The 24,928-nt window shown below is 37.6% G+C and overlaps 1 protein-coding gene across 3 annotated transcripts in view; it reads right to left on the reverse strand.

Moving 5' to 3' along the window:
• Ark2n (arkadia (RNF111) N-terminal like PKA signaling regulator 2N) overlaps positions 1-24,928 on the reverse strand; it is an 86,611-nt gene that overhangs the window by 33,895 nt on the left and 27,788 nt on the right. For all 3 annotated transcript variants that reach the window (XM_055622541.1, XM_055622542.1, XM_055622540.1), the window contains exon 2: positions 14,343-15,127. In XM_055622541.1, the coding sequence (XP_055478516.1) occupies positions 14,343-15,057 (715 nt within the window). In that variant the 5' untranslated portion in view covers positions 15,058-15,127. The remainder of the gene's footprint in view (positions 1-14,342; positions 15,128-24,928) is intronic.

The following is a 24,928-nucleotide window of genomic DNA, read 5'->3' on the forward strand; positions in this document are numbered from 1 at the left end:
CAGAGGCCCTTTCTTAAAACCAACATAACAGCAAAACAATAAGAAAAAAAAAACTCATTTGTTTGTGTCCTTTTTGTTTCTTTCTTTTTAAAGACAGGATCTCATTATTTAGCTCTCTCTGGCCTGGAACTTGCTATGTACACCAGGCTGGCCTTGAACTTGATTCCATCTCCCCAGTACTAAGATTAAAGGCATATACCACTATCCTAAGCTAGCTCTCTTCTTATTCAGCCTGTTAGCGGTAATTTATGTCCAAAGACACGGTCTAAAAACAAAAGCCTTTCCCCACTCCATTTTAACGACCATAACTAAGTTTATATGTGAGTGGACCTCCTCCCTACATGTTAGAAAGCAATGAATGAATGAATATTGGTGACTGGATCTAGTCATATCAGTATAGACTACAAAACAGGAATTTGCTTCTAGCCATTCATCAAATATAATTTTAATGAATTCAGAATTACAATGGTAGATGTATTATGTGTATACTAGACACATCCCTGAGACTAGACTCGGGGAAACACAACAAAACAGAAAGAAAAGAGAGAAAGAAGGAAGGTAGGAGAAAAATTATTATTTTAAAAAACTTCATGCAAGGGATGAAGAGATGGTTCTGAAGTTAAAAGCAGTTACTCTTGCAGAAGACCAGGCTTCAGTCCCCAGTACCCGTATGGTGGCAAACAGCTACGTCTATAACTCCAGTTCCAGGGAACCCACTGCCTCTCCTGACTTCCCAGAGAGCAGCAGGCTGACGGTGGCACAGACACACATCTGAGCAGAGCGGTTACACAAGATACTTTTTAAATTAAAAACTCATGCCAAACATTAAACCTTAAGCTTTTAATTTCTCATGTATTATAAACTATAATTTTACTTGAACTTTTAAAGTTACCTCAATTTAACACTATCTATAAAATACGTATCAATATAGTTGTTACTGTCTCATAAGTACTTCTAGTAACCAGGTTACTTAATCTGCTAGTTAGATTCTCTTAAAATGATTAGGTACATGATATTTCACAACGGTAAACTTGTAAATACCAAAGACAAAACAGACTGTACAAAGATTATCTGAAAATGTTATTTAACTTAGTGAAGAAATTATGTCCTTTAAATGCCACACACCAGGTGAAATACTCTGAGGAAATAAAATGGTCAGTAAGCAAATTATGACTAAACATGTTTTCCAAGCATTTTCCAAATAATTTAAGTGAGGTAACAACTTTCTGTTAAGTCTTTAACTTGATTCTCTATCCCATGAACAAAGCCACAAATGAAAACAACCACCTGATAGATAAAAAAAAAATTCTATGCACTGATATTAAGAGACAGTGCAGATAAAGGACTACACTCTTATACAAAAGCATTTCAGCGATGCCTGGATTACTGTTGTAAATTGAAAGACACTTCCTTCCGGGATTATCCTTTACAGACTTCAGGTAAGTCCAAACAGGATACAGGTTCTATGATGTTTTTAAAATTGCTGGACCACTAAAGGAGTTCACGAGAAATGAAGGGTGGACCACTAGGCACTTACATAACAGTTATATTAAACTGTCATCACTTAATCTAGAAACAACTCTCACTTGAGATTTTAAGAATACAGACATTTGCCTCACTGAAGGCAAATTTAATAATCCACTTCTTTAAATGCCCATAATAGAAACTCAAATTACTTTGCAGGAAGAATTTTGAACCTGTGCATTCTGGAAATGAAGTTATCATTAGAGTAAAATCTATTCTCAAAACAATAATCCTTAAGACAGCAGTAATGTATTACCTTTAAGGCACTGCGTGAAAATTAAATCAGAATAAAATTTCTTGTATGTTTCTACTGCAAAATTAGTCTTAAGGCTAAATTCTTCAAACTATATAATGTCAAGGTTTACTCCACGATAAACTCTTAATATTTTAGTATATAGTCTTTGAATTAAATCAGTGTGTTATGAAGTTCCTTCTTTCTACCAAATCCACTTCCATGTCTTTACCAAATTTTTGCAGAAAAGACTTCCCAAAATGACAAGTGTTTAATACCTCTTCATATACTCAAAACGTTATTCTATTTCTTGAAAATGTCAACTATTGCTTGAAAATTCCAATTTTTCCTTGTTTTATATATGGCCAGGGTGGTAGCACATGCCTTTAATCTCAGCATTCAGGAAGTACAAGCAGGTGGATCTCTGTGAGTTCAAGGACAGCTTGGTTTATAGTGAGTTCCGGGCCAGAAAAAGGCTACAGGGTAAGACCTTGTCTCAAAAACAAAACAAAACAAAAAGCCTATAGAGCTCTTACTCAACAAGAAAAAGTAAGACTACATCCAGTCAATGTAATCAAACCAGCAATAATTTTCTTACAGGTTAGTCCTACAAAAATCAGCCTTTTTATTTTAAAAATAAATATTACTTTCAGTCATGCTTAATATGTTAAATATTTTATCAGAAAGCAAAATAGAACTCATATTAAGTTTATGCATGCATTAGAAAGTCATAGTAACATGCTGAAATGAAAGTACTATTTTCCTATAAGTCTGCTTCTAGTAAAATTTGTGATTCCATAATAAATTTTGTAAAGACAAAATAAACTTCTTCTGAAAATACTCTTAATTTCAAGGAAATATTATTGATTAGATAAAATTCAGTCAGTTATCTAAAAGCAGTTATCCATGTTCTTTCTGCTGATATAAAGCATACAACATGTATGTATGTACGTATGTATATAAACCAACATGTTTGTAATTGTACTTTCACTTCAGAGAAAACCTTATCGATCATAATAAATTTCTATATCTTTATAGGGAAAAACCCTGATGGTCAACCTTACCTGACCTTATTAAAAATGAAGTTCATAAACTTCATTACATAGTAATGAGAACATCAATTTACAAAGATATTCTTAGGCAAAAACACATTAGACCTTCCACAGTTAACATAAATTCTCATACACTATTATTGTGAAATTTTTTTTTTAATTACAAGTATTTGTTTAATCCAAACCTTCTTAGAAAAGGAAAACCTCAGACTATTCCTGTTAATTAAACATTATAGATATTCAGATGCTCAGTGATAGCTGTCTGGCACATGGGAGGCCCTGGTTAAAGCTCAACACCACCGGGGCTGAAGAGATGGCTAAGAGGTTAAGATCACTTGCTGCTAATCCAAAGGTCCTGAGTTCAATTCCCAGCAACCACATGGTGGCTCACAACCATCTATAATGAAATCTGGTGCCCTCTTCTGGTGTATAGGCATACATGCAGACAGAACGCTGTGTAAATAATAAATAAATAAATCTTTAAAAAAAAAAAAGCTCAACACCAATAAAGAAAGCAACAGGTTTGGGATAGCTCAGTCGGCACAGTGCCTGCCTGGCACACATGATGCTCTGGGTTGGAGCCTGAGTGCCTTATAAACTAGGTGTGGTAGAGACAGGAGGATGAGAAGTTCAAGCTTGTCCTCAGATACACAAGACCAGCTGCACTATAAGAAATCCTGTCTCAAAATAAGTAGGGAGATAACAGCGGTTTTTTTTTTCATATAAGATTACTGATAAATATTAAGATGAATTACAGGTTTTAATTTTTTACATATAAAATTCTAAATATACTGCCTAGCATACAAAACACAAAATTTGATGTTTTTCCCTAAGTTGGAACCACATCAAGTAATAAAACTAATCTTTTTCATTGATGCAAAGGAAAAAACCAAGTTTCTCTTGCAGAAACACGGAACTTAAACTTTGCTAACAAACCAGTTAATGTTAGCAAAATTACATATCCCTACTGAAGGTTTTCATGTCAATTTAGCTGTCCATGGCCATATTCCTAAAAATCCTTAAAAAGGTTTTTATTTAAAAATCCCACATATAAACACATCTATCATCCTGCAAGGCTTTTGTTTTTGTGTCAGGGGCAGAGGAATTTATTAGCTAGCCAAGGATGACTTTGAACTCCTGGTCTCCTGCCTCCACCTCCCCCATTTCTGGGATTAAAGGATTATACCACCATGTCCAACAAGCTCATCAATACGTTTATTCCCTTTGGAGACTTTTAACATGACCAAAGACTTTATTTTCAATCTAAAGAATGAACAAAAAATTAAACAAGTATATTAAATAACCTTCTTCACTAACAACTAGAAAACCCATTCGATTCAACTGACTGCTATCTGCCAAGGTTAATTTAAAACTCAAAATTAAACTAAATTAAACTAAAATTAAACTAAATTAAAATCTATGTAACGATGAAAAATACAGTATTGTCCCAATAAGGACAGTTTCATTTTCCATGATTTCAGTTCCCTGCAGTTAACTGATGACTGAAATAATAAAGGGGAAAATGAAGAAAATGACTAATTCACAAATTTTATTTTGCACAATATTCTGGGTGGTGAGATGAAATCTTCCACAGCCCTGAGCTCAAGCTCTGAATCATCCCTTTGTCCAGAGTATCCCCAAAGGAAACCCATCTCAGCTATGAGACCGTTTTAATACTACAGTACTTTTGTTCAAGTAACTTCTGCTAACAGCCCAACTCTAGGCCAGTATTTTCACCTCACTATGTAGGCACTACTATCTGTCATCTTACTACACCACAGTAAGAGTGAATACTGTTCAACAGGATACTTTGAGACAACAGCTTTTATCTATTTTATTATTGTTATTAACCTTAATATGTCTAATTTATAAACTAAGCTTTATAGTAGAGATGTACATACAAGAAAAAAAACTATATGCAGGGTTTGCTACTGTATGCAGTTTATAGCATCCACTGGAAATCTTAGAACACATCCTCTCCCGCTAAGGGGAACTATTGTACTATTTTTCTTCATGCAGAAAATCAGTCTCAGTAAACTGGCCTTTCCCCCTTCTCTTAAGGAAGGATTCTGCTATGACCCAGACTGACTTCAAACTCCTGATCCTCTTAAATGTTGGAACTACATGCCTGCACTACCATGCCCTGGTATTCCATACAGTATGCTGCATAGTTGGTACAAAAGCAAATATTTACTCAAGAAAGCAATTCATGCTTCTCATTTACAGTATAATTTAAAAAAGACTATTGACAAATTAGTTCACTGAATAATAAGGAATAAAAGATGTTCATGTAGTATTCTTTCATAATCTTCATAAAAAATTACAGGATTTCAGAGTCAGGTGACAGTTTATGGAATGAATGGTAAGAGATTCTCAAGTTATCAACTACCTATGAGTTTTTTTATTGAGCTGTCTCTTTTTACTAAATTTTGTATTTAGGTTTTGTTTTGTTTTTTGCATGAACGAGCATAAAAGAGAAAATCATTCCTTTCTACCTTTGTTCCAAAATATGGTTTTATGTTCCAACATACAAATAAAACACAAGCTATAATTTATCAAACTGCTGCCTTCTGCTTTAAATACTTTTTTGTTTGTTTTTGGAAATGGTTTCACGTACCCCAGGCTAGCCTCAAACTCTTTCTATAGCAGAAGCTGGCTATGAATTCCTGGTCTTCCTGCCTCTCTATCTCCCAAATGCTGGGATTATGGCTATATGCACAAAGTTCAGCTAAAAATATCTAATTTAAAAAATGAAAACAAACAAAAAACCTGTTTACTATGCCGTCTTTAAAATGTCATCAAAAGAAACTCTGAATAGACAAAAGTATACTTTCCTTAATCCATAAAGCAGACAACACACTTAAGTGACAATTTCCCATGTGATTCAGAAATTTTCCCATTTTCAGTGATGTTAACTAGAAACTACTATGTCTTCGGGAATTCTAACACACTGTCAACTTCAAATGGGCAAGGAACTTCAGAAGTAACAAGGATTATTGTGGGTACCTGAGTGGGTGAGGAAAAATTCATGGAGTAATCAGCTGAGTTTTTGGGTACCCTGGGTTGATGGCTGACCAGTCTTCACCAGTGTCAAAGCGAGTTTGCTTCCCATACACATTCAGGACCTCTGCCTGTCTCTGTAATTCAGCCACAGTCACTGGCACCCTCTAGAACACTGCCTGTACAGATACTATCACTTGACACACCCCTTGTCAAGTATCCTGACATTTCCTGTTTCCTTAAAAACTCATCCAAATCCCCCTAGCAGAAAGCTGATGTCAGCTTTGAGACACTAAGGCCACTTGACAAAACATTAGTAATCTAGAAAAGTGTATTTTTATCTAAATACACTTATCTCAGGAAAGTGGTAGCAGCATTGTTTTTTGGTTTGTTTGTTGTTTTTTTTTTTTTCTCTAAGTGTGGTTGGTATAGCACTGATAAGCTGTGCTGAAATTCACTAACCAAGTCAAAATAACTACTATAATGAAATCCAATACTAATCTCAGATGATGCTACCCTTTCCCACAGCTTCAAGGATCTATCTGGGAAAATGTGTTCTCCTACTTATGACTGGCTCTTACCTGCAGCTAAATGGTTTTTAGCCTTTGCTAAGCAAACCTAAGAACCTGGGGTGGCTCTAAGATATCTAAGGGTTATTTTGCTTTTTTAAGTTTTCAAGATAATTCTTAATGCACAGCTTGGCTGAGAACCACTGTGTATTTGAATATTTTTAACTGTGTTGGCTTTAGAATTCTAAAGGCAATACTTTGTCAGGTGAACCCATAACTAATCATCACAAGGTACTCTCACCTGATTGAAAGCTTTAGTTTTTTTTTTTTTTTAGTTGTATTGAAAAACCAAATACAGAATGTACAGAATCTATGCGTACTTCTGGGCCTGTCTTACAAAAACCTTAGTGTCATCCAGGGTGTTAAAAGGAAGCAAAGGAGCTTTGTGTTTAAGTATGGGGTATGCAGGCTAAGGATGGAAGATGCAGAGTGCTTGCCCAGCACGCACAAAGCCTGGGTTCACTTCCCAACACTGTAGGAAACCAGATGTGGGGATGCGTTCCTATAACCCTGTAATACCAATGTTTGGAAGGTGAAGGCATGGGGGTGGGTCAGAAGTTCAAGATCTTCTTGAACTGGAAGTCAGCCTAGCCTACAATGAGACCTTGTCTCAAAAATAGAGAGAGAGAGAGATGGAATAGGATAACATAGGATATATTAATAGTTCTAAGTTGTCCTGCAGTAAAGAAACCTAGTATAATAATCTAGTATATTCTAACCACATGAGCATGTAAACAGGTATTAATATTCTATAGAAGAGTAGTTTCACCAGATTCTGGTTTAAGATATGGCCCTATACAAACTATTCTTCCCTTAACTACAATAACTTTTCTCTTTCTCTTTCTCTCTCTCTCTCTCTCTCTCTCTCTCTCTCTCTCTCTCTCTCTGAGATAGGATCTCTCTGTGTAACAGCCCTGGCTGTCCTGGACTCACTATATAGACCAGGCTAATCCTGAACTCAAAGATCGGCCTAGCTCTGCCTCCCAAGTACTGGGAGTAGAGGAGTGTGCCACCATGCACAGTTTACAATAGCTTTTCTATCCAACTCCCACTCCATCTTTATCTCCTAATGCATTATTATTATTATCACTATTATTCACAGTAAAGAACCATCTAGTATTAATAAATGCATTTATCTGGCTACTAAAGGAAGAGTTTATTTCATGAGGGAAAAGACTTCATCCACTATTATGTCCCCAACACTATATATGGTATGCAAATACTTGCTGAATAAAATGTCTGACAATCAAGACTGAGCTTATACAATCTACCTACATCAAGAAATCGTATGAAGAACAGGCTTGGGCTTGGGATATAGTTCAGTAATAGACACTTGCCTAGCAATGTGCAAGGCCTTGGTTGACTTGATACCTAGCACTACAAAAAAAAAACAAAACACACAGAATAGGAAAAAACAATCTTATGAATTGTTCTACCAGATAACTCCATGTTATTTCTAAAAACATGGCTCATTTTATAATTTAGTGGCTATTTACAAAGATGCAAAAGATAATGAGAATGCCTCATTATCAAGAATAACCACAGACACTAAGAACTTTTAAATCATGCCATCCATTTTTCTGTACCTACATGTGTCTGCGGAAATTTTTACACCATCCTACTTAATAAAAACCACTTAAGTTTGTGACCTACATGTCCTCTAACTTCATCTTCCTCATCTTCTCCTGACTACTTTCTCTACTGTCTCTGTCTCTACTTTAAAAGTGTTTTAAAACAAAGCACCTCCTCTAGATATATGACTAGATACTCCTCTAGGTACATGAGAAGGGTGTGTCTTCTCGACTGTACATTAGCTTCAGGAAAACCAGACCAAATACAATTTATACTTTATTCTTCTTGTGGTCCTTGAGACAGCGTCTCATTAGGCGGCTCAGACTGGCCTTGAACTTACTATACAGCCCAGCCTTGCAGTAAACCCTGCCTTAGTGTCTGGAATGCTGGGGTTAGAGATGGCACCACCTTGGTTAGCTTCAGCAGAATTTTAAAGAGAGTATCCATTTTCCTTTTAGCTGGATAGCAATAAGTATAGATTAGAAATCAGAAAGCTGATCTATTAAATACTGCCATTATCTATTTCTCAATGAATATATACTGAATTTAGGAAATGATGAGAACACACTCACTGAGGATGGTAACAGAAGTCCCAGCCTCAAAAAGAAGACTACTGGCTATAAACACTAACAAAGCATGAATTTCAAGCTAAAAGGGGGGGGGGGGGGGGGGGGGGGAGGGACACATTTGTCAAAATCTACAAAACTCAGAAAAACTAAGTGAACCTTAGCAGTATATAAAGGACTTTAAGTGATAACAGAAGATCAACATAGGTTTATCATTGTAAAAAAAATTATAATATATATATACTTTGATTTAGGTCACTGATAATAGGAGGCTATATCTAGAGGCAGGAATTTGGGAGGATTCTTGTTCAATTTTTCTGTGAACTGAAAATTACTAAAAAGAAGTCCATTTAAAATTTTTAAAAGCAGGGACAATGTTCTCATCTCATATAAGCATGGTCTTTTTAGTGATACTAAGGTACAGTCTGTGTTGTATATACAAAGTTATTGTAGACACTTGTTTTATTAGATAATAAGGATGTAAATAATGTATCTTACTACCTTAACATGAGAGGTTGCCAAAGGAGAGCTATTTCAAAACCTATAAATTTAACATATAGGCACTGTAACATCCAGATAACACTTAAACAATGTATGTAAAAACACTTAGGGTGGGCATAGTGGCAAATGAGGCAGAGGTACCAGGATCACTAGTCAAGGCCAGTTACCGAATAAGACAGTGTGTCAAAAAAAAAAAAAAAAAAAAAGAAAGAAAGAAAGAAACAAAACAAAACAACAAAAACCCACAAACATTTCACTTATATGGAGATAGAGGTACCCATGCCTATTAATTAATATAGAACTGTGCACAGTATACAACTCTGATTTCTAAAAAGCAGGCTCCATTTTCTAAAATATCAAACCCACTGGCAACTCAAACAGACTACCAGTTTTACACTCCCCTCCCTGACCCCATCCCCCAAGTCATGTCACACAGCCTGGCTTACCTAACTGAACCATTAGTTCACTTGCAGAGTTTTAAAGGCACTGGGCCTAGGGTCAGACCCTAGTAGACTCTGATTTGACTGGGCTGGAGTGTGGCCTGGGTATCAGAATTTTTAAAGGGCCATTAAAAAACACAAGCTAATTAAAAACTGCGTGAATCTTATTAGCCTAGTCTGCACTTACTAAGCTCAAAGTAGTTTTTACCTGACTGTTCTGCCTCTGTATTTTATTAACAATATTATCTACCATGTCTCCTAAACAGCTACTAAACTAATTCTAGATTACAGACAGTTATTTACAGTAAGTAAATGAAACTTTCATTCACTGAGGATCACTTCAACTTCACCCTAGGAGAAAGGTCAATGGCCAGTGCTTCATGGGGACTCTAAGCGTCTGAAAACTATGAGTCCCCACTACTTAGATCACTATCAAAATCTTTCCAAACAATTAGATACCCAACAGATTAATAGCCCCTACAAATTAAGAAAAACAGTACATGTGCCAAGAAAAAAATGTGTGAAGAACATGAAAATTGTTTACCAGAAGAAACAAGCAGCAAAGGTAGTTTTTCAATTTCACTAAATAGTAAAGTAATACAAATTAGCCTGAAGCTCCAAATCTTCCACCACATCAACAAGACTAAATAAATATTTATCTATAGAAAGAATACAATACATACCCAAACTCCAAGATACTATAAAGAATATATTTTAAATACAGTATTATATGATCAGAAACTCTAAATTCTTACTTATAACAGAAAAATATAAAAACAGCCCAAACAGCAAACAATAGGAAAGTTATTTTTACATTTAACTATTATTCAAAATCCAAATAATCTAGAGAATAACATGTTTTGTTAAAGGTTCAAAATGCAGTGATATGAAGAAAAGGAAGACAGACCCTGTATTACAAAGTATGTTGCGTATTACAGAAGATATAGTCAAATGTTGACAAAAGTAAAATTACGAGGGGCTGGAGAGGGGGCTCGATAGTTAGAGCACTTGTTGCTCTTGCAGACAACCTAAATTCCATTCCAGGCATTCACATGGCTCACAGCCATCCATACCTCTAATTTCAGGAAATCAAAAGCCCTTTCTGACTTTCATAGGTACCAGGGACATACATGGTACACACACATGCATTCAGGCAAAACATTTGTACACATAAAAAAATGAAAATAAGAAAAAAAATTTTAAACTTATTTTTAAAGCATGGAGTTATGAGTAACTTAAAAATTTACTATTTCTTTTAAAAAGTATTTATCTTTGTTTTTAATTGTGTGTGTACAAGCAGAGACATTAGAGCTAGTTACAAGCAGTTGGGAGCCATTCCATGTGGGTGCTAGGAATTGAGCCTTTGAAAGGGCAGTAATCACTCTTAACCACTATGCCATCTCTCAGTCCCAAATTTGTTACTTTTTTTTAAATAATTTATTTAATTTTATTTTATGTGTGAAGGTGTCAGAGCCCTTGGAATTGGCGGTACAGACAGTAGTGAGCTGCCATGTGGGTGCTGGGAATTGAACCCGGGTCCTTTGGAAGAGTAGTGCTATTAACAACTGAGCCATCTCTCCAGCCCCAATTTGTTACTTTTTAAGAATGTTTAATTTTTTTAAAAAAGAATTAACTGATTAAGAATAATCATAGAAAAATTGGCAAGGCAAATACGTCATAACGCATGTGAACATATCTGTCTTTGTAGTAGGTATTAGGTACAGAGGTGCTGGCTCGGTGGGGCTGAACTGGTCTGACTACCTCTCATGAATTAAAAGTTCAGGTGATCTTAGACAACTGTTCTTCAATATCCACCCTCACCCACTCCAGAGAAGGAGCACCAGCCAAGACAACTGACTCTGACCTGCCACGATGGTACTCTTGACCACACAAAAGTAGGCCATGATAGCCAAGATGAGACAGAGCTACCTTCAGGATCATCCTATGCTAGCGAATAATGAAAAGGAAGAGTTACAGCGAAGAAAAAAAAAGTGTTTTCTGGATGCCCGTATATACACTGATGCACATGTTTACTCACGAAATTAAGTCCTTGAACTTAACGAAGTCTAGTGCCCATATTCTTATTAATTAAAATCAACAAACTTTACAGAGCTCCAATGACTTTACAGAACTGTCCCCATGAAAAATAGTGCTCCATTCATAAACTGTAAAGAAAACATAAAGCATATAAATGTTCCAATCATAAAACTGCAAAGGTATTATATAAAGCATACCAAAACCTAGAGATAAGCCAGGCATTTGATAAGAGCCTTGAGTATTCAAGATAACTATCACATAGCATTTTTACATTGATTTACTATAAAATACTATAAATTTATCATATTTCTAAGTCTTCCAAATGAAAGTACTGCCAGATTATCTTCTCCTTATTCCTCCCGATACTTAAACTGTCCACATTTCCAAAAACTTCAACAAGATAGTGCAATGCAATACTAAGCGACTTACTAGTTAACTTTTTTTTAATTCATAAAAATTTCTTCCCAACATATCAAAATAAGTCAGTAAACCTGTACTAGTCTGCATCATTACCTGCATTCTTTAAAAGAAAATATACTATTGAATTATTTGGTATATAGTACAATCAGGATACTTCCTTCAATTTCTAAGATGTGACTAAACAAAAGCTTATAAATAAAATTTTCTGAATTATTAAACTGGTTGTAGCTTGACAAAATTACATAGTAGGAAACTTTTTACTGTTCCAATTTGTTTTCCATTCTGTGTAAACAGGTGAACTCAAAGTTCAGCATCCAAGAGATTTTCTTAGGCGTATCCAACATAAGTTCACCTGAATGTCCACGTTGTTTCACTCATGTCAGTCCACAGCACTTTTCAACAACTACTCTTGCTATAAAGGTTGAGTGTGTCTCCCTTCTTGCTCAAAGTCATGTGACTCCAGAAATTAAAAAAGTATGTGTCTGTTACAGTAGAATTGTACAAGGCTACAGCTTTTCAGAGATAACAATATAGTTGACCTGAAGTTCCTTATATTTAAACACTAGGTAGTTCAATGTTTGGTGCTTTGCATAATAAACAAAAAGACCACTTATGCCTGTCCTGTGTGTGAATAGTGCCACCTTTCCCTCCAACAATCTGAGCAGTGCATACCACAGCCATACAGTAGCCTCCATCTTGAAGTACCGTTTGATTTTCCACAATTACCTTAGAAACTGTCACCTCTTCTCAATGGCCAAAAATTTACTAATATATAAAAAATAGAAACTATAGTAAATATTAATTTACTTCAATGTTTGATTAGTATATAATTCAGAATAGATGGCAAACACAAAGAATACCAACATTTCAGAAGTCTTAAAAATGGTTGATACTCAGATATGAACAAAGCACACCTAACCTATAGAATAAGGAAATAGAGTGCTTATTAGACATTACTCATTTCACCTCTACACTGAGATTCTTGCTTTAAAAAGAATTTTATTAACCCACCTTCTCCCTTTCCATAAAAAGGCAAAATGTTGAGGTGGTTACATGAAAACCTGTTTATAACTAGAATTAAGTACTGTATCAGAAGATCCATCATAAATGTGATTAATAGATTAAAACAGACTATACGAATACACAAACAATATTATACGTATTTAATAAGGTTTCCTTAAAAATAATATTAAATAGAAAACTGAAATACACCTAGATCATACCCTAGAACAACCCAAAAGTCTGCTTCTTTCATGAGCTTCATTTAACTCTTTTTCCCATTAGTTTAAATGAGGAACTACTAAAGGAATTCAATAAGGTATTATCACAGTAAAAAGCATTTCTGAAGACTGTTTAAACTCATATTTAATATGCTATATTAAAGAAATTTACTGTTATACATTCAACACCTATAAAGTGCTTTTTAAATCATTGTTGCTATTGAGTTTACATGATTAAGTATAAATTTAGATAACCAATATGATTTTTCTCAAAATATCCTTTGTACATCAGCAATATGTTGCTTTATGCATAAAACAGAAAATTAAAATTAAAAAAATCACCTATAAACCTTTAGAAAACCAAAACTTTCCCTTTTTAATTCAGCAATAAACAATGCTGTCATGACCTACGAAGCATCAGTTACTTTACAAAATATTCCTAGTCATATAATTTTCAATGAGAACTCTTCACTTAAGAATGATTCAGGTATCATCTCTCTTCCTCTATGAAATCTCAAGACTGCCTCTGTAGCACAGTATCAGATGTGATAATACAGGGAAAGCAAATATGTTAAACATGTAATAAATTACAGACCCTTTTATTTATGAGAGCTGACACAAGCCAATTTCCAAGTAACTTTTTTAAGCCTGGGAGATTAAGGGGGGAAAAATTTAAACATTCTTTACAATTTGGGTGACACAGGATAAAAATGTGCAATATGGGTAATTAGTTTATCATCCACTAAACCTGGGGAAAAACACACAGAACTCTAGGTTTAGGAGGAACAGTAATTAGAAAGCTGTAATGAAAGAATGCATCACTTCAGACACCGTAAGCTCAAGTGTAGAGGCTGGATAGTAAAGCAAGGTGCCTGTTCCTGAGGAAAACATACGTGTACTCAGTAATAATGCTGAACAGTGAGTAGTAAACCTATGCAGTGCTAAAAAGGCAATGATGGACGTTCAGATAAGACAGTATGTTACAGAGAAAGACCTGTGGGAATCCCATTTCTTAAAAATAACCTTGCCCCTATCATTAACCACTTAATGTTTCTGCTGATGTGCTAAAGTGCACTGGCAACTCAGTAAAGGTTTGTTTTTTAAGTTGGCCATGTCCTGGATTTTTTTCAAGTGTCACTCATCTAACTGAGTCTGACAGCTGAGAACGCCATCAGGTGCTTTACAGTCAGTTTAAAAAACATCCTCTACCTGGTATCTCTGCAGTGATTGTCTTGCTGCTCCCTGAAACCTCTTCATCATCATCTGACGAGCTCGTGCTTGAGTCACAAGTCAGGTCACTATCGCTGGTACTACTGTCCTGCAGCAGGTTGTACTTCTTCCTTGCAGCAGCCTCCCGCTTCTGCCTCAGTAGTCTGATCCTCTCCTTGTGCTTTTGGCTCCGATGACCTTTAACCTTGGTGACTCGGCCATTCTGCTTATCACTGGATTGCCGGTTTTTCTTGGCAGCCATAGTAGATGTTTCACTTTCAGAACGGGACCGCCTAGACTTACGCCCAACAGTGGCACCAGACACTCCTGAAGTATCTCCTTCTACTGTTGTTTCTGCTTGAGAGGGTTCATTCTCTTCTACAGAAGACAAAGTATCTGAATCAGCCAAGTGACCACTAGAGGAAGGGGAAAGCATGCAATGATTAGAAGAGTCACTCTCATAAACTCGGCCAGTTGTGGGCTTGTCACTCTCTGTAGATGCTAACTGAGACTCTGAAGAGTCCCTTCTCAGTTCCATCAGCAAACAGGGCATTGAAGAAAGAACTGTAGAGTCAGCTACACCATCTTTCGGGACTTGAGATTCCAGTTCTACAGAACCATCTTCTTCCTTGACTGTCTCTTGTTCAGATGTTTTTGGTGGGGCTGCAGACTCAATGAGTTCTTCTACTTTTCCCACTGCCTCCTCCATCTTCATTTCAGAATTCCAAATTAAATCATAGAGCAGAGTCTAGGAAACGATATCAAAGATGCAACAGGAAAGCAGCCTGTATAAAAACACATGAAGTCAATGACTAGAAATGGAAGATTATATAACCTATATAGAGCATGCTGTTCTCCTAAGTGAGTGACCAAAGTTTCTACTCAGGCAGACCTTTAAGATATTATGTTTCCATACTCCCCTTGATTTGGCCATCAGATTCAAAGAGTTTAGTACCAGCAAAATCCTACTTAAAAAAAACAGACCATTAACCTCTATTGCTATAATTATAGCAAGTAAAAAAAGAGTTAAGTATAGAACTTTAGACAGGGTTGGAAAAGTAGCTTAGCAGTATAGTACTTGTTTAGGGTACATAAAGCCCTAAATTCAATCCCCAGCACCAAAAAAGAAAGGTTTAAAACATTAAAAAACATCTTTGAAAAACTTTAATATAATTAATGTGTACTTGACTGTAGTATAAATGAAAAGAGCGGTTTAAAATAAGAGTATTCTAGAGCTGGAGATGTAATTAATTCAGTTGGTGTTCAGAGTGCCTGCCTTGCATACATGAAGCCAGGGTTCAATCCTCACCACAACATAGAACTAGACATGATGGTACATGCCTGTAATTTCAGCACTAGAGAGGTAGAGCAGAAGAATTAGAAGTTCAAAGGTATCCACAGTGAATTTCAGGCCCTCCTGGGATACATGAGACCCTTTATCAAAACAGATAACAAAAAAAAAAGTAAAAGTAGTCTAAGCTGGACATGGTAGAGCACAGGTATATAATTCCAGCTCCTTGGGAGGCTGAGGTATGAGGTTCCCAAAGTCCAGGCCTACTTGGACAACTTGGGAGACTCTTTTTCCCCAAGTGCTGGGATTACAGGTATGCATCAACCGTACCCAGACACAAACATACACCACACACACACACACACACACACACACACACACACACACACACACACAAAGACATAAAGGGGGAAGGAGCTGGAATGTAGTTCTGTAATGAAGTGCTTGCTATCACATTCAATGCCACTGGACCACCAAACACCCCACACAACACTAGTCTGGGAATCACTGTAACTAAAATTATGGCTTTTATACTCAATTTCTCCAATAAAAGAAATGACTGTAAAAGGAAGAACTATCTAATGTACATTTGTGGGTTGTTAGGGGTTGGTGGTGTTGGGTTTTTTATGCATGTGGGGGTGCAGGTGCATGTAGGGGCCAGAGGAAAAAACCTCCTGTGTCATTCCTCAAAAGCCATTCACCTGCTTTTTTTGTTTTGTTTGTTTGCTTTTTGTTTTTGAGAAATGGTCCCTCATTGGCCTGGAGATAGCCAATTACACTATCCTGGCTGGCTAGCGAGTTTTAGGGACCCCTGTCTTTGCCTCCCAGCACGTAACTTTTTAACATGGGTTCTGGGTATCAAAGTCAGATCTTCTGAATGAGCTATCGTCTCACTGCTTCCTTTAAAAAAAAATCAACTACATGCTTTCAGCAAATGAGCAACCAAAGTAATTATATGAATCAAACCTCTCTGCAATACCCCCAAAGGAGGATTAAGAGAAAAAGCTATCTGGGCATGGTAGCATATGGTAGTATACCCATGTAATATGGCATTTGCAAGGCTGAAATGGACTGAGAGTTGGGCTTCAGCCCATTTTGTGAGCCTGTCTCAAAGGCCAGATTCTGCTGCTCCCCCAGTCCATCTACTGAGTGAGTTTCATGTTCGGTATTTTGTTTCAAAAACAAGAAAAACATCCTACACATTTCACACCTTATATGCTAAATTTAGAATCTAATGTCCTTACCAGAACCATAAAAGACACAAATTTAATTAATAATGAGCAGAACATAACCTTTAACCACCAGTCCATAACCTTATATATCACAAACTTCATTAACTGAGGGTTTTCGTGAGAATGCTAGGAAGCCGGGCAAGCCACTCCCTCATTGTGACCACTGAATGTTACAGAAGGTAAGGACCCATACTGACCCCACAGTCACAAACAGACGCAAAATGCTGTTATGCTAGTGAAGTATAATACAGCATCTCCACCAGTTGGTTCTACCAAGTATCAGTTCTTTTTATGACAAAACCCAGAAAGTATCAGAAAATTATTTTATTGATCTAACATTTGAAGTGCCATTTATTGATACAAATATGACATTCTATGTACTTGTTTGCTTTGCATTGCCCTGTTCTCTAATAAAATGGGCACTGTGATAGTTTCCTTAACAAACTCAAGACAGCTAAAATATTTATTCCTATTAGAATATTTACTAATTTGAGACACTCTTCTGTAGTCTACTTCATAAACATATTTGTATTACCACCAATTTTTTAACTAAATAAAAATAAGCATAGATGCTTAACAGTTCTAAAAGAAATATAAGCCAACAAAAGGAGTAGAGATAAGCTAAATCAAAAAGTGGGAAGTTTCATCAATAAAGTATGCTAACAACATAAAATATTTGTTTGTCTTAAATATCCTTGGACTAAAGAGAGAAAAAAAAAGCCCAACTTTTCTGATAAAAATAAATGAAGAGAGAGTTGTGGCTGGCAAGATGGCTAAAAGGCACTCGCCACCTAGCCTTACAATCTGGGTTCAGTCTTGGTGACCCGGAGGGTGAAACAAGACAACTAACTCCCATAGCTGTCCTTTGACTGCTACATACACACTGTATGTGGCACATTTGTATATTCCCAACCACAAATAAGTAAATAAATGTAGAATAAAATTTAGGTGGGAGTTGGTGGGCTGGGTGTTTGCCTAGAACACAAAAAGCCCTGGGTTCAATCCCAAGCAGTAGTATACAAACAAGGCATAATTAAGCATACCTGTAAGCCTAACAATAAGGAGGTAGTGGCAGGAAGATCAAAAGTTCAAGATCATCTTTGGCTACATAATAAGATGAAGGCAAACTAGAGCTATGAAACTTTGCCAAGAAAGGGGGGGGGGGGCGAGGACAAGGGAGAGAGAAACACTGATTCTTCTGTTGACAATCCATCCCTAAAGATTTTTTTATTCTCTCATACAATACAGCCTCCCCTCCCTTCACTAAGTTTTTTAAAATACTTTTTTAAATTTTTATTTTACTTTTATTAATTACAGTTTATTCACTTTGTATCCCAGCTGTAGCCCCCTCCCCCTTCCCAATCCCTCCCTCCTTCCAACTTCTTCTCCTATGCCCCTCCCCCAGTCCAATGATAGGGGAGGTCCTCCTCCCCTTCCATCTGACCCTAATCTATCAGGTCTCATCAGGACTGGCTTCTTTGTCTTCCTCTGTGGACTGGTTAGGCTGCTTCCCCCTCAGGTGGAGGTGATCAAAGAGCCAGCCCAGCTATACCACTCCTAGGCATATGTCCAAAAGATGCTCAAGTACACAACAAGGACATTTGCTCAACCATGTTCATAGCAGCTTTATTCGTAATAGCAGAACCTGGAAACAACCCAGATGTCCCTCAACGGAGGAATGGACACAGAAATTGTGGTACATTTACACAATGGAATACTACTCAGCAATTAAAAACAAGGAAATCATGAAATTTGCAGGCAAATGGTGGGAACTAGAAAAGATCACCCTGAGTGAAGTATCCCAGAAAGACACACATGGTATATACTCACTTATAAGTGGATACTAGACATATAATATAGGATACACCCACAAAAATCTGTACATCTAAAGAAGCTGAGCTAGAAGGAGGACCCTAGGTAAAATGATCAATCCTCATTCAGAAAGGCAAACAGAATGGACACAGGAAGAAGAAGAAAACAGGGGACAGGACAGGAGCCTATCACAGAGGCCCTCTGAAAGACTCTACCCCGCACTGTATCAAAGCAGAAACTGAGACTCATAACCAAACTTTGGGCAGAGTGCAGGAATCTTAGGAAAGAAGGGGGAGACAGTAAGTTCCTGGAGAGGACAGGAACTCCACAAGGATAGCAATAGAACCAAAATATCTACACAGGGGTCTTTTCTGAGACTGATACTCCAACCAAGGACCATTCATGGATATAACCTAGAACCCCTGCTCAGCAGCTCATGGCAGCTCAGTAATCCAAGTGGTTTCCCTAGTAAGGGGAATAGGGACTGTCTCTATGAACTCAGTGGCTAGCTCTTTGATACCTCCCCTGATGGGGGAGCAGCCTTGCCAGGCCACAGAGGAGGACAACGCAGCCAGTTCTGATGAGACCAGATAAACTAGGGTCAGATGAAGGGAGTAGGACCTCCCCTATCAGTGGACTTTGAGAAGGGCATAGGAGGTGGGGGGGGGGGGGAGACGTCTGGGACTGGGAGGAGACGAGGGAGGGGGCTACAGCTGGGATACAAAGTGAATAAACTGTAATTAATATAAAAAATAAAAATTTAATAAATAAATAAGAGAGCCAGCCCATGAGTTCATGACAGAGACAGACCCTGTTCCCATTACTAGAGAACACACTTGGACACTGAGCTCCCATGGGCTACTTCTGTGCAGGGGTTCTAAGTTATCTCCATGCATGGTCCTTGTTTGGAGTATCAGTCTCAGAAAAGAACCCTTGTGCCCAGATTTTTTGGTTCTGTTGCTCTCCTTGTGGAGCTCCTGTTGCCTCTAGGTCTTTCTATCTCCCCCTTCTTTCATAAGATTCCCTGCTCTCTGCCCAAAGTTTGGCTATGCATCTCAGCATATGTTTTGATACCCTGCTGGGTAGAGTCTTTCAGAGGCCCTCTGTGATAGGCTCCTGTCCTCTTCCCTGTTTTCTCCCTCTTCCAATGTCCATCTCGTTTGCCTTTCTAAATGAAGATTGATCATCTTACCCAGGGTCCTCCTTATTGATTAGCTTTCCTTAGGTGTACAGATTTTAGTATGATTATCCTATATTTTATGTCTAATATCCACTTATAAGTGAGTATATACCATGTGTGTCTTTCTGCTTCTGGAATACCCCACTCAGGATGATCTTTTCTAGATCCCACAATTTGCCTGCAAATTTCATGATTTCTTTGTTTTTAATTGCCCTTCCTAAGTTTTTTTTTAAGTTGAAATATCTAAAAAAAATACTAAAATGAAAGTTATGACAATTATAATAAAAACACATCAAAGTCTAGTTCTGAAAGGAAGCACTAGACCTGTTCAAAGTATTACAATATAGCATCAGCCTAAAAAATAATTTATTGTTCTGTTCCTCAGCGCTACCAAGGTGTGCAGTCTTCTAAAGAAGCTAAGGCTGCACTGGACAAAGGCCTCGTTCCATCTAGAGCATCACCCAACAGCAGTCTCCGCAGCATCATGCCCACTGTCCACCAAGGCTTATCTCCATGTTTGCCTGCATCTGCTTTGCTCTCATCGTACAAGATGATGAGGTGACCTGCACAGGGAAGAGCAATGCGCTCATTAGAGCAGCTGGTGTGGTTTTGAACCTGGTCTGACTTTTCGAAGCCCCGGCCAATGTCAGCACTGACCGTCTCGTCTACACTGCAGAGACTGCTAGACCTGCTCTTGCAGCTGGTGTCACACTTGCAGGAGCCCTGTCCACGGCAGCATCAGAAGAAAAAAGAGGAAGCACAGCTGGGCAGGCGGTGTGGCAGCACACCACCACAGTCAGGAGGCAGAGACAGATGAGTCTCTGTGAGCTCAAGCCTGGTCTATATAGTAAGTTCTAGAACAGCCAGAGCTACACAGAGAAAGAAAGAGGAAGCAAGAAACAAAAATCAACAGAGTGGGCGGCTGAGGTAAGATGCATCAGTAGTTAAGAACACCTGCTGCCACCGGGCATGGTGATGCACACCTTTAATCCCAGCAGTCAGCAGGCAGAGGCAGGTGGATCTCTGTGAGTTCGAGGCTAGCCTTGTCTATAAAGTGAGTCGAGGACAGCTAGGGCTGTAACACGGCTTTAACACAAAGAAACCCTGTCTCGAAAAACAAAACAAAAACAATCAAATTAAGAAAAACCATTTTCGGGGCTGGAGAGATGGCTCAGTGGTTAAGAGTGCTGTCCGCTCTTCCAAAGGACCCGGGTTCAATTCCCAGCACCCACATGGTAGTTCACAACTGTCTGTAATGCCAATTTCAAGGGATGTGACACCTTCACACTAAATGCACATAAAATAATTTTTTTTAAAATTACTGCCTTTCCAGGGAACCTGAGAAACACCCATATTGGGCAGTTCACAACTGCCTGTAGCTCCAGCTATAGAGGACTTAAGCCTTTCTCTGGCCTCCTCAAGCACACATACATATGTTGTATATTCATATGAGAATAAAATAAGAATTTTTAAGAATAAAAATTACTCTTAAAGGAAGAAAAAAATCCTGAAACAGTGATAATGATATTGGCTTTAGTCTGTTTGTTTAGTTAGTTTAGTTTGTTGTTGTTGTTCTCCCCCTCCTTCTTCCTTTTTAAGATTTACTTATTTTATGTGCATGAGTCTGTGCCTGAGTATATGTTTGTACACCACATGTTATGCAAGTGTCCCTAGGGGCCAGAAAAGGGCTTGTAACTAAAGTTACAAATGTTACAGTTGCTCAATTTGGGTGCTGGGAACCAAAGCCACATCATCTGTAAGAACTAGTGCTCTTAACCAACAAGTGAGCCATCTCTCTAGCCCAGCTATGGTCTTTTGACCAAACTCTTCTGTAACATGTTCAATAAAAAGCTAAAACCTAAAAATCAAATAACTAGTTAGTTAAAATGACCATGACTCTTGTTTCCTCAGAGAATAAATTATATGGGTAGCACAAATGAATATGAACTACTTTCTGTTTAAGAAACTAACTATTACTTTCAATAGTATATATCAATCAAACAATTAGTTTGCAATTTAAGATCCTTAAACTTTTTACATGATATTTCATTATGGTCGCCTAAATATGTCAACAGTACTATGGTTAAGGCCACTTTAATATTTCCAAACCAATCACAAAGGACTGGCATTAACCATAAATAGCATCAGTGAGCTTATTGGGATATTTCTAAACAATGTGGGCATTAAGAAGGAAAAGGCTCTTCATACAAAATGACATGGCAACTCTCATGAACAAAAATGAAATGAGGAGGCTGAAAAGATGACTCAGTTAGTAAAGTGCCTGCTGTACACAATGAACACCTAAGTTTGGACTACACACACTTATACCCCAGTGCTTGAGGGTAGTGGGAAACAGGAGACGAATCTTTACGTTTACTGGCCAACCAGCCTAGCCAAATCTATGGGCTGTAGTTTGACAGAGACTCACTCTGTCTCTAAACACAAGGTGAAGAGTGATCTAGGAATACAGTTGACATCAGGCTCTGGCTTCTGTACACAGGTGCACACATGTACTCACCAACACAAGCATGTACATATAACACATGCAAACCTTACATGAATAGAAAAGGTAAGCATACTATCTGTTTAAGCACAAGCAATTGTACTTAAGATTTTTGTCTACAGGGTAGAGTCTCTGAAGGATCTTTAACAACATAGAAAGAGAGGGGCAAGAAATAGAAGATGTTATTAAATGCAGTTTTGTACCTCTTGAATTTTGTATCATGTAAAAAATATCTTTCAAAGCTCTAACATAAAAGTCTTCTAAAAGAGGACAGTGATTTTATTCTGGACATGACACTACCATTTGGGCCATTTTTTCATCAATAAATTCTACAAAGCTTTCCCTCAAGAATATAATTTTCTTATAATTAAACACAGGATTGGGCCATGAAAAACCCTCTACAATGGAATTAATAAAGTTCTCTAAACACAATAGGAAAGATATACACAAAGTGTAATCATGCCAAACAATCAAATTATCAAAAAGTTAATTTTTTTCTTTTTATACTATCTTTTTGCAATTATAAAATAATTACTTTCCCCTTCCTTTTTCTCCCTTCAGAACTTCCGTGCTCTCTTTCAAATTCATGGCGTCTTTTTTCATTGTTACTGTGTGTGTGTGTGTGTGTGTGTGTGTGTGTGTGTGTTTCTAAATACATAAATCTGCTCAGTTTGTATAGTGTAACTTTTATTTTTTTATGCATGTTTTCAGGGCTGCCTATTTGGTACTGGATAACCAACTGGTGTGCTCTTCCTGGGGAAGACTATTTCTCCTGCTCTTAGCATTCCTTAGTTGTGTTCATCAGGTGTAGGGTAAAGTCTCATGGGCTTTCCCCTGTCCAAAGAGTGGATTTTTTTTGGTAGGACTAATCAAATAGCTGGAAGTAGAAAATGATGATATACTTTTTTAAAGTGTGAAGCCAGAACTGGCAAGATAGTTCAGCAGATAAAGGCACCTGCCGCCAAGTCTGACAAGCTGAGTTTGATCTCCAGGATTCACATAGTAGATAGAACTTTTTGTCCTCTGACCTCCAAATGTTCACACCCACTCACACATATGTACACACCCACACCCACGCGTACACCTGCCTGTATATAAACTAAAAATAAATAAATGTTTTCTAATTACCACCTTTACTTCACATACCCCTCTCCTATGTGTGTGTGGTTTTTTGTTTGTTTGTTTTTGTTTTTGACACAGCATCCCTCTATGTAATCTTGGCTGGCCTGGGACTGACTATGTAGACCAGACTAACCTCAAACTCAGAGATCCACCCAACTGGCTCCTGTTATTTTATAGGATACTTCACTTTGTTGTTGGGAATAGTATATCCAATCACTAGGACAATCATAAGATTAGATTCCTCTCACTATATCAATGGGTCAAAGGTGAGTTATCTGGGGCTGAAAAATGGTTTAGCAATTAAGAGCACTGTTCTTCCAGAGGACCTGGAACCCACATGGCAGTTCACAACTGTCTGAAGCTCCAGTCCCAGAGGATCTGGCACCCTCACACAGATATTATCTGGCAGAGCATGGGACTCCAGAATCTGTGATACAATGATACAGTGTAGCTGGCTACTAAAAAAGAAGTGGTAAGGAGCCCATTTGCTACTCCAGAAAAATTGCACCGCCAAGGGTAGTACTGCACAGAAGAACTCATTGTATTTACTTGCAAGAGTGGTTCTGACAATACGATATTTCATAATTATTAACTGGCTAAACAAGAAGTCTGCAGTACTGTTGATACTACATGCCACACTTCAACAAATTCCTTTAGGGAAGATGAGACCCAGTTAAACATGATAAGGGAATAAGCCATATTTACAAGTCTCACCCCAGTTTCCTTGGTCATTTCTTTAGCTGGTTGCTTTGAAGCCTGGGTTATTAGAAACAATTCTGCAATATACTCTCAATTCTGCTTATACTCTCAATTTTGCTCTGAACTATGCTTTTTAAACTTTGAATCTGTTGCCTGTCAAATTATTGAAAAAACACAAGTACCAGAGGGTAAAAGAACTTAGAGCCATGCTCAAAAACCTGAGTTCAACCTCCAGGACCCACATCTGAAAGAAAACCAGCTCCTGGAGGTTGGCCCGAGCACGTGAATGCTGTGGCACATGTGCACTCATATACATGCAGAGATGCGTATATGAATTCAAAGACACCAAACAAACAAATATGCTGGCAGAGTAACGTTGACCCAACGCTTTGAAATAAGACAGCTAAACCTGAAGTACAGACAAAATTGAATCTCACAATGAAACCTTGAAAGCCGGGGCTAGCAAGATGGTTCAATGGGTAAAAGCACTTGTCAAGCAAGCCTAATAACATGAGTTTCATCCCTGGAACCACACACATAAAACATAATTAAATTAAAACAAGCAATCCTGAAAGTCTCTCCTGTCAATCTTGCTGAGCAGATGTGACTATTCAGGCATTTTTGTTTAAGATTTGTTTATTGTGTGTGTGTATGTGTATTCTCATCTATGGGAGTTTATGTGCACAACATGGATGGATGCAGGTCCTCTTAAAAGACAGAGGGCAACCGGGCATGGTGGCACACACC

Source organism: Psammomys obesus, unplaced genomic scaffold, assembly GCF_907164565.1.
Source record: "Psammomys obesus unplaced genomic scaffold, mPsaObe1.curated_primary_1811, whole genome shotgun sequence".
Taxonomy (NCBI): domain Eukaryota; kingdom Metazoa; phylum Chordata; class Mammalia; order Rodentia; family Muridae; genus Psammomys; species Psammomys obesus.